The sequence below is a fragment of the Pterocles gutturalis genome, unplaced genomic scaffold (assembly GCF_000699245.1).
Source record: "Pterocles gutturalis isolate BGI_N339 unplaced genomic scaffold, ASM69924v1 scaffold2173, whole genome shotgun sequence".
In the NCBI taxonomy this organism is placed as follows: domain Eukaryota; kingdom Metazoa; phylum Chordata; class Aves; order Pterocliformes; family Pteroclidae; genus Pterocles; species Pterocles gutturalis.
Window position 1 is genome coordinate 11,219 of NW_010117700.1, and position 12,491 is coordinate 23,709.

The 12,491-nt window shown below is 44.3% G+C and overlaps 1 protein-coding gene across 1 annotated transcript in view; it reads left to right on the forward strand.

The window, feature by feature from the left end:
• LOC104463501 (RNA binding protein fox-1 homolog 2) overlaps positions 1 to 11,018 on the forward strand; it is a 22,230-nt gene extending 11,212 nt beyond the window's left edge. The window contains exons 6-9 of the mRNA XM_010075868.1: positions 967 to 1,006; positions 8,517 to 8,605; positions 9,538 to 9,610; positions 10,778 to 11,018. Of these exons, the coding sequence (XP_010074170.1) occupies positions 967 to 1,006; positions 8,517 to 8,605; positions 9,538 to 9,610; positions 10,778 to 10,822 (247 nt within the window). The 3' untranslated portion in view covers positions 10,823 to 11,018. The remainder of the gene's footprint in view (positions 1 to 966; positions 1,007 to 8,516; positions 8,606 to 9,537; positions 9,611 to 10,777) is intronic.
• The last annotated feature ends 1,473 nt before the right edge of the window (positions 11,019 to 12,491 follow it).

A 12,491-nucleotide genomic window follows, 5' to 3' on the forward strand; every position in this document is an offset into this window, starting at 1 on the left:
AAGTTCTGAGAGAAAGAAAACTATGACTTAAAGCAGACAAAGCACTATCCCATGGAAACCCTTCCAGTTGCTCCTCTCTGCTACGGAATAGGTTGTTACTACCAGGGACTCCCACTGCACCTTTCAATTCTCAGACTTTGGACCAGTCACCTAACCTTTTTAGCTCATTATCTCTGCTTGTGAAAGCAATGCATTGTGGGTATTTTTGGTTTTTTCTTTTTAATTACATTTCTGTGTTTACTTTGATCAGAATTGATTGACTTGTTTTCCTGAGGTGTTGCATCAGTTCTTTAAGATGCTGAATAATAATACTTTGCATGCCTGTGTGATCAGCCAAATCTTATCGCATGTCTAATGTGCAGGGTAAAAGCAGGTGATGTATGGATATCAGAAACAAAGTCATGCGGCCCTGTGAAGCTCAAAATACATAATTGTACACAACTCTGTGAAAAGTGCTTCTGATGTAGGTGACTCCAGACCCTGTGGGATGCCTTCTGAGGGGCTCCTTGATTTCACAAGCCCACTTCGTGAAGCCAATGTTTCAGTGTGTTTAGGGGGTAACTAAAATAATTCCAGGAGAATAACCATGAGTGGAGGTTTCTAAACCCTTGTTTCTCTTCTTCAGGACATCAGTCTATTGAGTCTGTTTTTACTGACGTTGAGTCTATTTTTACTGTACAAGATGGTGGTTCCCCTCCCTCTCTCCTTTGCATACTGTCTCCCCCTCTGCCCGCCCCTTCCCCCTTTGCATGCCATGGAGGATGATTTGGAGCCGTCTAGCGTGCGTGCGCACACACATTCTCTTGCTGATTTGCTCCTGCCAAAAGCCCAGGTTGTGGATTCATACATCACCTGCCTGTGTAAAATGCATGTGCATGCTGCCGTCCTCAATAACCGGAATGTGTTTTCTGTTCTTTTGTTTTTTGTTTTTTTGTTTTTTTTTGTTTTTGTGTGGATTTTCTGCAGTGTGGTTTACCAGGACGGATTTTACGGTGCTGACCTCTATGTAAGTACACACACCGGAGCCTTCTCGTCCCCAACCCCTGACAAGCCAGCCTTTTTTTTTTTCTTTTGGTTTGTTTGGTTTGGTTTGGTTTTTTTAAAATATCATTTACTTTGATTTTCTTCTTCCTTGTGGATATATATATATATTTAGGAATGCAAGCATGCTTCTCTGTCACTGCGCTTGCCCCTGGGTGCAAGACCTAAGCCTTTGGGTTTCCTGATCATTGCCAGGGTCAGTTTACTGGGTGTCCTGTCCCCCACATGCACACTGCTACTAATCAACCTGAGAGATGATTAGTGAATTAAAATTTCTCTCAACACTTCTCTTATTTACATAATTTGGATATAAAAATAACAGGACTGGTTTAGCCTCAGACCTTCCCTTTCCTTCTCCCTCTCCGCCCTCCCCTTTCTCTCCCCTCTTGGGACCCTTTCAGGTTTGATTTGTGCAGCCCACACTAAACTGAGTGAGCTGTGTGTTTAAAAATGTTCATGTGCCACTGGGATGTGGAGATTATCCCTTTGGGGAAGACACTGGGACTGATTACAAATGGAGACTGAGATGCTAGAGCGAAAACTGACATCTCATTTTGCTGGTAGAAATGGTACCTAAATAGGCTAGATTCTCCCGCCTCCTTGGGGAATTGTAAAGTACAAATATGTGGAGATGTTCGGTTAGAAGAGTCGGCAGCCTCCTCCTGTCTGGGAGTTAGCTCTGATACCACAGGAGGCTTTGTCCTGTCATTGTCTTTGTCCTACCCAGCCAGTCTGTATTGCAGATCTCCAGGGCATCTGTCTGTGTATTTGTAGGTGGGTCGTGGATGGAGGGATTCTCATTGGCCAGTGAGAAAAGCAGTTTCCTCTCCAATGGAGAGTTCTTGCAGAGCAGCTACAGTAGGAATATGCCTTTCAAAGCCAAAATGTTCAGGTCTGCTACTGCCATCTCAACTTGTGGCCTGCCTAGCTCTATCAGAGCTCCCTTTCATGGTATTGTAGGTAGGAGCTCTTTGGAGCTGGGAAAGTTTTGTATTGGGTAGTGGCACAGCTGTCAGCATGGATTTCACATCCCCACTCCTTTGAAAGTGCCACTCCTGACATTTATAAAGAGGATCTTGGGGTTAGACCCAAGGTAATGGATGGAATTAGCTTTTGGATTTTGTTGGCTTATATGGAGGGTCAGGTCTTGTAAAGGTGTTTTTCCCAACACAGTTACAGCAGTTGGAAGAAATGCTTTCTCAGCATAGAGATACCAGATGCATTTCTTCATTCTTACATATACTGTTGTGTGCAGTCCTTTAAAAATTGATCTGCCTAGTCAAGTGTTCATTTATAAAACTGTCAAGAACTACAGAGGGTTATGAGTTTTCCCTCCTCATTCCTAAAACACCAGCTGTACAGACCAATGACTTTGCTACAACAAGTAAGGAAGCAAATGAGCAATGTTTAGTGCCTCTTCCCTCAGATTATGACATATAAGAGGCTGTCATGTTGAAAGGGAAGACCGGTCAGGGTTACTCCTTATTTCTTTTGCAAAAGCTCCTCCTGCTTCCATTGCAGGTGGGGAGGAGAGGCTTATTTCACATCTCTGAAGGACAGAGACTTCAGTAATGAAGAATCCCTGTAACCACTTGGTGCTGCGGTGCAGTAGCATCATGTAATGCAGAGTCAAGCCCCCAAGTCAGATTAGAACCATTAGGTGAGCTTCTGATGGCTTTGCTGTTGGTGGCTCTGGTCTCACTGTCAGAAAGCAGGACAATAGAAGAGGGGACTCATCAGGGTGGATGGTGGTGCCTTTTCCTATGTTGTTGCTGCCCAGAGCCCTCTGATGGAGCTCAGGAAGAAGTTAGCATAGTCCAAACGTAAAGTTACCTTTCCACACAATTTGCTTGGCACAGGTGGAATGATTACGGTGTCCCTGTGCCCCACTGATTTATCGTGCTTTTCTCTGCAGTGCTTACATCCTTGTGGTTGTGAAAGTCTTGTCCAGATTGTGGAAGGGATGGCAGAGTCCAACTTCAGTTAGGACTGTGGGGAAAGTTAAGTTGAGGATCCCTTAGGTCTTCTGAGTCCATAAGATTGTGTTGAGGAAGAGTGGAAAGGAGCTGAGCTGGCAGGGAGTGGTTAGTGGCAGTCAAGACGAAGGGGAAGTGTCCCAAGTTTGGGCTGCTTTTCCTGCATACATGTTATGCACTGCTTTCTCATTTTCCTCCTCCTCTTCTTCCTCACTCCTTTTTTCTTTCCTGGGGCAACCATCCTGCTAGCCATTTCTTCTGTGAAGAAGGCATTCCATCTCTTGTTGGATGCATCCCACTCTGGCAAGACACATGAATTTGTAAAACAACCTGCCCCAGGATGCAGAGGGCTTCATTTTGGTTCATAAGAAAGATTATCTTTCTTCTACAACAGGGTCAATCTGGGTGGTGGGGGGGAAACCCAAACAAACCCACCCATGCGAAGACCACTCCTGCCTGTGAAAAGCGTGCTTGCATCCACTGGAAAGAAAAGGCTGGTGAGCCCCGCCGTGGGCTGTTTGTATGATTGTTTCTTTCCACAGCTGTGTTTTTTTGAACTGCTCTTCCTGTGTTCTGTTATAGAATAGTCTTACAGGAACCAATCATTAGCGCTAAAATACCTCAGGTAGGAGTGCCAGTGTGACCTGCCGACCGATCAGATTGTGGATTGCAGTGGAAAAAACTGAATTATACTAACCATTCGAGCACCACATTAGAGATGGGAACAGAGGCTTTTTTTTAAGGCAGCGCAGACTCACATGTGATCCAAGCCCCCGCTGTAGCAAGGCGGTGTGCATACAGATTTCACACCGAGTGGCATTTCATTCAAAAAAAAAAAAAAAAGAAAATTAAATGGAAGGGTTAACAAGGTCATGCTTGTCCCATTACCATGTAGAAGCACCTGCTGCAACGGGCACTGTTGTCCTGTCACCTCTTTTAATTCATTCATGCTCATTCCTGGTGCACATATGCCACCCTTCTAATACTGGAAATGGTTCTAGCCCTTTCTGCTTCTTAACTTCTGTTATAGGGCAGTTTGGGGGTGGAGAAGACCAAACAAATAAAAGATCCTAAAATTGGGCTCGCTGCCTAAACCTGGCAGGTGGTCAAATGTACCTAACTGGTACCGTGAGTTACACATTTCTCCAGGAGTATAGGAAAGCTTGTGTCTTAGTGGCATTAATGCTCTTCAGAGTAAAGGGGGCCAGCAAAACTCTTTGTGCACCCATCTTAGGCAGCAAGGGAAAAAGAAAAGGGAGGCTTATACCATAGGATGCACTGACATAGTAAACTGTAGATTTGGATTTCCTCATGTTCTCGTTGGATTGATCATCTAATACGGACCTGAAGAGTGGAAGAGAAGATGGACTTGCTTTGAGCTGAACTGTATAGTCTTAAAGTGCTCATTTATCTACATTAACATGCTCAGTCATTGGAATGCTGCTTTAGTTGGGATTGCAGCTTCCTGTATATGTTTTTTTGCCATATTGGTGTTATTTCAGAGAATATATGACTAATATTGAAAAAACTATCATCTACTGTTAAGGAATTTTTAAAAATATTTTCTTGCTTCCTTGGTGAGCCAGGGACAATAACATTACTGAAGAGTCATTTTAATTTTGGGCTTTTTTCAATACCTGAGCAAATATGATTGTTTGACAGTGGAGATCTATAGGCCCAAGGCATTCACATGGGGAAAGAGGTTTAGCACAGCCCCAGCAACACTGGCAGGATATCCAGAGAAAGAGAACTTGTATTTTAAGATAAGCAACTTTTAGGGTTGTATTCATCCCTCTCACATGCTCCCCAGACAGTCCAAAAGACTGTACCAGAAAGAACCAGTCTTGATTTAGGTGGTCCGTTTGGTTGTTACTTACTGCCCAGTAAAAATGCATAAACCTTTTCCTTAGTTCTCCCTATTTCCTTGTTGAGGCAGTGTTTGAACTGTCCCTTTGATAAAATGTCTCTGACTTAACATCTTTGCAAGAAGCTCAGCCACACTCGTTTTTTTTGAGATGAAGCTAAAGATTTTAAAAACTAAACCTAGATGGGTAAACCTGTCAAGAATCACTTCACTTAAATAGATGGGAGTGGGAGTTTGCATGTCTGTCCTGGGTTTCAGGGACTATGCCACTCATGGTGTCTTCTGTTGCAGTTTGGCTGTGGCACTGGAGGAGTGTGGTGCAGCTAGCAAGGGCCTTTTTTGGTTTTTTTTCATTATTATTATTTCTTTTATTGGGAAACATGATTGTTCATGTGTGTTGAAGATGCTCTACTCTGTTTATATTTACTAGAGTACCCAAAGTGAGTGGCATCAGAAATGACTAGGGGTGGTAGGACCATGTAGCTAAGGCTACGGATGAGCTCTGCATACCAGTTAAAGTCGTGCGTGAACAGGAATAGCAGGAGAAAATAACTAGTGCACTGGACAAGCTGAGCTAGGGCTTTAGACACATTGATGGAGTTATAGGTGGGTCCTGGGTTGTGGAGAACAGGAGTATCAGCTGGATAAGACAACCTGCGTGGTGTCTCCTTTGCTCTCTACTGGTCCCAGAGCTTGGTGAAAGCATTTACTAAATAATGAGGAGTAGTAGTAGTTGCAACTTTCCTCCTCTTTCCTTAACCTCGTTTTAGTGTATTTGGACCCGCTGGTCATGCTAAATACATCCCTGTGTCAGAAATCCCCCAGCTGTCCACACTCATTGCGCCTATGACAGGAACGTACCATGGCCATTTTAATCCCCATTTTTGGTTTTATTTGAAGTACACACAAGTAGAATTTGAAGACTGCTCTTTGAACTGAGTGGGTCTGCCCGTGCGTGTGTACCTCTATCCTGTGACTTTTCTTTTTTTTTTTTTTTTAATTAACAGTAGCTTCAATTTTGCATCAGTGCATGGTTAAAAAGCAATACACATATCAGCTATTTCTTAACTTCATTTCTCCAATGAATTATTTCTCCTGTTTTTTTTTTGTTTGTTGTGCAGTTGACTGAAGAAATGTTAACATCCCGCTCTAAATCTCTCAGTGGAGTCTCTGTTCCCTTCTCTGATATAACAGATGGGTTATTGCTTGTTATAATTATTAACATTGTGGTGTGGGACAGGGCTAGGGTGGGAGCCATTTCGGGGGGATGAGGGTGGGAGGCTGCGGGAGTTGTTAAGGTTGGAATGTTAACTCCAGTGGTGACTGACTGTTTCCGTAATAGCAGGTTGTTGTGGCTGCACGCTCTAGTACTTGAGGCTGTGTACTTCACTGAGCTTGTGGTAGAGCCTAGGGCGAACTGCTGTCCCAAGAGAATGCTGGGATGGATAGAACTAGCCAATATGAGTCTGAACGTGGTGACTTTGCTGGTTGTTCTAGCTCCAGATGTCAGCATGCTTAGTTTTTAATTTTGATTAATAAATGTTACGCCATTCCCCCTCCCACACCTGATTCCAACCCTTCTTTTCTTTTCTTTTATTTTCTTTTTTTTTTTGGTTTGGTTTGGTTTAGTTTTCCTTTATGAGAGACATGAGTTAAAAGAGAATTACATGATAACCCTTTTTGGTTTCAAACTGCATCTCGCTGTCGTGTTTAGAGTATGTGCCAGGCACATTTGAAGTGGCTTCTGATCTGAAATGTGGCTGGCAAGTATGGGGCAGAGTGGGAATCTGGGTGCACGCTGAAGCCGGCTACCCCTGTGCCAGGCAAAAATGCCTCGTACACTGTGCCCAAGTGACAGACCTCATCAAGAGTTCAGGAGGCTTGTAAACTTAAGGGAATACCACAGTGACATTGGTATGAAGTTTTGTCTCAATTTAGTGAGGTTGATGTAGGTTCGATTTGGATTAAGGCTGCATCTCGTTCCTCTCATCTCCATCATGTTTTAGAGATGGGAGTAATGGTGGTGCAATGATGGCATGCCAAAACCGAGCTAAACCTCCCCAAACCATCAATCCAAAATGCAGGGATTGAAACAGCTGGATGAGATTAAAAAGGCAAAACTGTAACATGACATCTCTTCCAGGCAGTGTGGTGATATGTCAGAGGCGTAGATTTGTGTTGCTCTTTTTTCTGTTAACTAGAAGATTGAAGAGGCTGTAAGTCCTCCTCTCCTTGATTAGGAAGGGGTCCCTAGGAGTGTTTTGGATAGCATATTAGTCTTCATGGGGCTAATGCAGGCCCCACAAAAGGAACCAAAATTAAATTAAAATCATTACTTCTAATTGAAAAGCTGCCTAGCCCCAAACTGAGCACTGCTGAGCAAACAGGCAGTCCTGTAGTAAAGCTGATCTTGTACTCTTAGTTACATATATTCAAAAGATCTGTAAGGAGGAAGTGGTGTAGAGGTATGTTGAGCTGATTTTGGAGGTGAAGAGCATAAGTCTGCCTTCTGGCCCTTCAAACTCTGAAATGTCAAGGGGAAGGGGGGGAGCAGCCAGAAGCAATGGAATTTTCTGATGTTATTTATGGCTCATTGTGTTTCTAGCAAATCAAAGCCACGGTTCATTTACCATTGCCTTACTGAAGTTAACAAAAATGTGTTCAAAAGTGTGCAATAAAGAAAGATCTAACCTGGGCTTCAGAGCCCTCTTCGCTGCCTACCACGCAGCCTTTGCCCCTGGTCTGAAACGTGGCTGGCCTCCATCCTTCATTAATGCAGGATGTGCAGAGCTGCCTGTCTGAGCCACATCTTTTTCTGCCCAAGAGCTCCTTATGGGAGAGCCAGGAGGAGACTCACAGGTCTTCCTCTGGGTTGGGATTCCCATTTTGCCAATCCAGCTGCATGTTTTTAGTTACTACCTCTTATTGATGTAAGCATTTTAAAGACCTTTACTACAGGTGTGTTGTATGGGCAGAAATGCAGCAGCAACAATGACTGTTCTGGCATAATTTCCCCTGACCTGTTTCTTTCTTATATGGAGGGGAGAACGGTCTCATTGGTATCAATATCATTTTTCTTGTTGCCAGCCCTGAGACCACCGGGGACTATATTCTCTGACCATCTTTTCCTGATTGCTTTTTGGCACTCTTATGCATCTGGACCAAACTAAATTCTAGCCTTTGGGTTTCCCAGGCTTTAAAAAAGAGGGGAAAAAGCAGGAATTTCTCTGAATGGTCCCCTTTCTAAAATACACACGTCACTGAAAGTGCCCACCTCTGATTTCCCCAGCATAAGAACAAGGGGATATAAACATTACCATGCATTTCAGCTCTCTTCTGGTTTTCAGTTCCTCCATGCCAAATTTAATTTCCTGCAGGGATATAACCATGCTTAGGCTTGCTTTAGTTTATTCCTTCTGCTAAACGGGGTAATGGAAGAGTCTCTCTGGTCCTTCTGAGGAAAGGAGTATACATGAGTTAATGGACGATGCTTGTGATAGACATGACATGGGAGCTGATGCAGTTTGAAACACTTCCTCTCCTTGTGATGTGTGTGACTTTTTTTTTAATTTTATTTTTTATGCTCTGTGTGGGTGGACAGGTATCTGTAAAGTCAGTTCTCTTCTCTCCTGCAGGGTGGATATGCAGCCTACAGATATGCACAGCCTGCTACTGCAACAGCAGCCACGGCCGCTGCAGCCGCTGCAGCAGCTTACAGCGATGGGTATGTAAGGCGGAGGTGTCCATGGGGGCTAGCTTGTTGTGCTCAGGGATTCAAGGAGCCGTGATCCATTACAGTACTTCTACTCCTTCCCCTGTTTCTTGGTCTTACTCGCACGCGCACATATGCATGCACAACCCAACGTGAGAGACTTGAATGCACGGTTTGTCTCTCTGCTCCTGGGCAGTATTGCCCTCCAGTGTACGTGAGCTGGCACAAATCCTCACCTCTTCCCTATCCTTGTGAATCTCTGCACAAAGGAGGCAGTGTGGTTACGGCCTCAGAGTCAAAAGACCTGGCTTGCCTTGCCAGCTCCTTCCTCTGTGACTCTGGGCAGGTTGTTTAGTCACCGAGTGCATTTCTCTCCTCATCCATAAAGTAAGAATTGCTCAGCTTATCCAGTACTCTAGGATGCTTTAACATGCAGCTCTGTATAGATACAAATCATCAGAGTCCTTGCCTTAAGATTTTTTTGTCTCCTGTGCAGTGAGGCCGTGTTTTAATCCTAGCACGTGTGAGAACATTAATTCTCATTATGGAGAATCCCTCACTGCTTTCCATTTAGCAGCTGTTACTGTGCCAGCAGCGCTAGCGCCGGCAGTCACTCTCCTCCCAAATTGCATCACACGAGGTAAAGGAATGCACTAGCTGTCATTTCAAAGGTGCTGACCTCTTTCCTACAGGTCGAACTCCTGGCTTCTGCCACATTTCTCCTTGCAGGCCGTTCTCTTGCCCATCTTGTATGATGCATGGCAGCATGCCCGTAGGATTTCTTTGAAGACAGGCTGCCTGCGTGCATGTGTGTGCATGTAGGCATACACGTGCGTAGAAGGGCATGCAGCTTCTTCCATTGCCTGTGGTCAGACAGCTGTTTCTCTGCTCCTCCGAAGTGACTTTTTTAATCTTTTTTTAATACCTTTTCTCCCTCTCTTCAGTTATGGCAGGGTGTACACAGCAGATCCTTACCATGCCCTTGCCCCTGCCGCTAGCTACGGAGTTGGCGCTGTGGTAAGTGGGATTTTCTTTCTTGTGCTGTTTCTCATTTCCAGCATGGGGAACAGCTGTTCACTGGGTATCAGGTAATGAAACTTCACACAGCAAAACTTCTGTCAAGGAAGGAGGTCCTTAGCTGCAGTGCGGGGTTCCCAGTTGTTCTGCATTCATATGTTTGTTTGTGTGTACTAGGAAAGGAGGTGGGTTGTAGGAGACTAGTTATTTATGCAAGACCAGAAGACTTGGTCTTGCACATCACCTAGTACAAAGGCGATGGTAGAAGAAGGACTAGAAATGTCAGGAGCCATAACATTGTTGGTGAATCAGTAGAATTGTATCAAGGTGATAGAGAGCAAAAATCAGAAATAGAGATGCAAGCTTTCTTGCCATTTTCATTAACTTTAAAGGCTCGTGTTGTGTGTTGAGAAGTCAGTTCTAGGAAGCAAGGGAATGAGTTGTTCTTGTGACATCTTGCAGCAAAGCTGCTCCACTTGGTTCCCTCTTCCATTAGTGGAAGGATGCGGTGTCCCGTCTGCCAGCAGTAGTTATGCAAGGGCAGGAATGAGATATGCTGGCATTGGAGGGGAGCGGAGCAGCTTGCTGAAAACAAGTTTGCCCATCTGCTTCTAGCCACTGCAGTATCTGTGTTGTTGCAAAGGCTGGAATACAAATGTGTTCAGAGAAAAAGATACTTAATATAGATACCTGCAGTGCAGCACCTCCTTTTGAGCCTCAGTTCATGATGTAGATTCTCTTTAGGGTCAACGAAGGAAAAGCAGGTACTTCTAGGATACCAGGTCATTGTGTCTATTTTAGACCTTTACCTTAAGCTGAGGTGAAGAGCATCCTATAAGTCCTAGTCTCTGCTATCTATAAAGACAACCTAGATGACTGGCTCAGCCATTAGGACTCATGAGTCCCATCTCTGGTACTGAACTCCCTTCAGCTTAAGACTTGCCAAGCTTCACCTCCAGCTGGCTGGTCATGAGCATGTCCTCCTGAGCCATGTCTTTGGTTTTGCAGGCAGGGTTTTCCTCTCTTGCTTCTTGGAGGTGCTAATGGTGGTGGGTCAGTGCCAGGACATGTCCGTTAGTCCTTCTGAGAGCATTTGGGTGCTGTCCTGAGTATTTCTCCACTGTTAACCTCCTAACAACCTCTCTTTCTCTCATTTAATTTCTACAGGCAAGTTTATACCGAGGTGGCTACAGCCGATTTGCCCCCTACTGAAGTGACGTGAGCCCCTTGCAAGTGGGACAGCCCCCCCAGTTCATGAGGCCTGGCTATTGCAATATTTACTAGTAGAGGAACTCTATAGCAAGACGAGGAGGAAAAACAAAAGAGAAAATACTTTTTTATACCTCACTATGTTCTTTGAATATGTTTTTTTTTTCCTTTAAATTTCTGCCTTTAATTCTTTTGTTCCAAAGATTGTGCATTTCTTTGTTTTGGTTTTTTTTTTTGTTTGTTTGTTTTTGTTTTTGTTTTGGGGTTTTTTTTAACTGTGGTAAAAATAATGCATTTCCGTGTCTGTATGTTGGTGCATAGCTTATCCTACCAATCACGGAAAAGGCGATTAGCGATAAGGAAAGCTGTTAGAAATTGATATCATGCAATTAATCAGGAACATGCAGACAGAGTTACTTCCCTGGGTCTGGTGCTTGGTGCCTGTGAGACAGGAGGATGTGAGGGAAAAGTCTCCACCTGACATGTTTCTGTTCTGTGGAATGAAGCACTCTTTGGCTGTGGCTGGGACCTTAATGCTGGTGCGAAATAGTCAATTACATTTGAAAATGGGGGAAATGCAGAGACTTTCCTCATTTTTATCACCATCTGATGCACACAGGTTTGGGACAGTTTCAGCAGTGTCAGGATTTTAGACTTGGCAAGAGAAGACTTCCTCAACCTGCCCAAAGACTTTGGCTGTTATCTGCTGTATAGGGGACAAGACTTCAAAAAGAGTTTTTGATGAGGATGATCTTTCCCCATCCCACACAACTTATTGTAGCTGATTGTTGTTCATTGCTGGTGGCTGTAATTATCTTAGTTTTCCTTCCTCCTTTTCAAGATCTTTCTCCCTTGCTCTTCCTTTCATCCCCTTCTTTCCTCGAGGAGTGGCAGGTGCAATGCAGCATCACACAGAGTTACCTCTGTTGTGGACAGCAAGCAGTTAAACTTGCAGAGGTGAAGCGCATGCAGCCTTGCAGAGGAAGAAAGCTAACTGAAGAACCATACATCAGTGCCCTGCTCTTCCAGAATGCAGGGTCTCTTCTCCTGTTCATCCTGAGCTGCTTAGGCACTCCTGCAAGTAATCTGTTTCAAATAACATGAGTGAGGAAAAACAAGTCATGTATAAGCTGCTGAGGCAAGGGGCAAGCATGTGGGTTTGTGCAGGGGAAGAGGGTCTTTTATATCTAAACGTGATCCTGAAGTAGTTTTGTTTCAGTCAGAAGTTTAAGGGGAGGCAGAAACAGTTTGTGCAAGCTCTGAATTCATAGGAACTTCCCACCACAAGCTATTTCAGGCCCTTACATAGTTGCTATTGGAGCCCCTGGGTCTGTTTTGCCCAGCCTCTCATAAAGTTGTGTACCTGGTCTGCTGAGTCCATATAAACACTACGTATTACAATATTTGGAAGCAGAGGAACAATTTAGGGAAGGGCTCCACCGCTCCCAAGACCATCTCCCTTCTGCTCTCACGTACAGTGATTTCACTGCATTTCAAAGTCAGCGTTTTTATATTACTCTGAGCTGTGTCTTGGTGGGGAGTTGCTGCTCTCCAGATCTCCCTGCTCAGCTGCTGGCTCCTAGAGTGCTCACAGTGATCAGAGGCAAGGTCTCTAACCATGTGTCAGAGAAATGCAGAAGTGTGGTTTTCTTAGGCTGCCTCGACTCCTTTG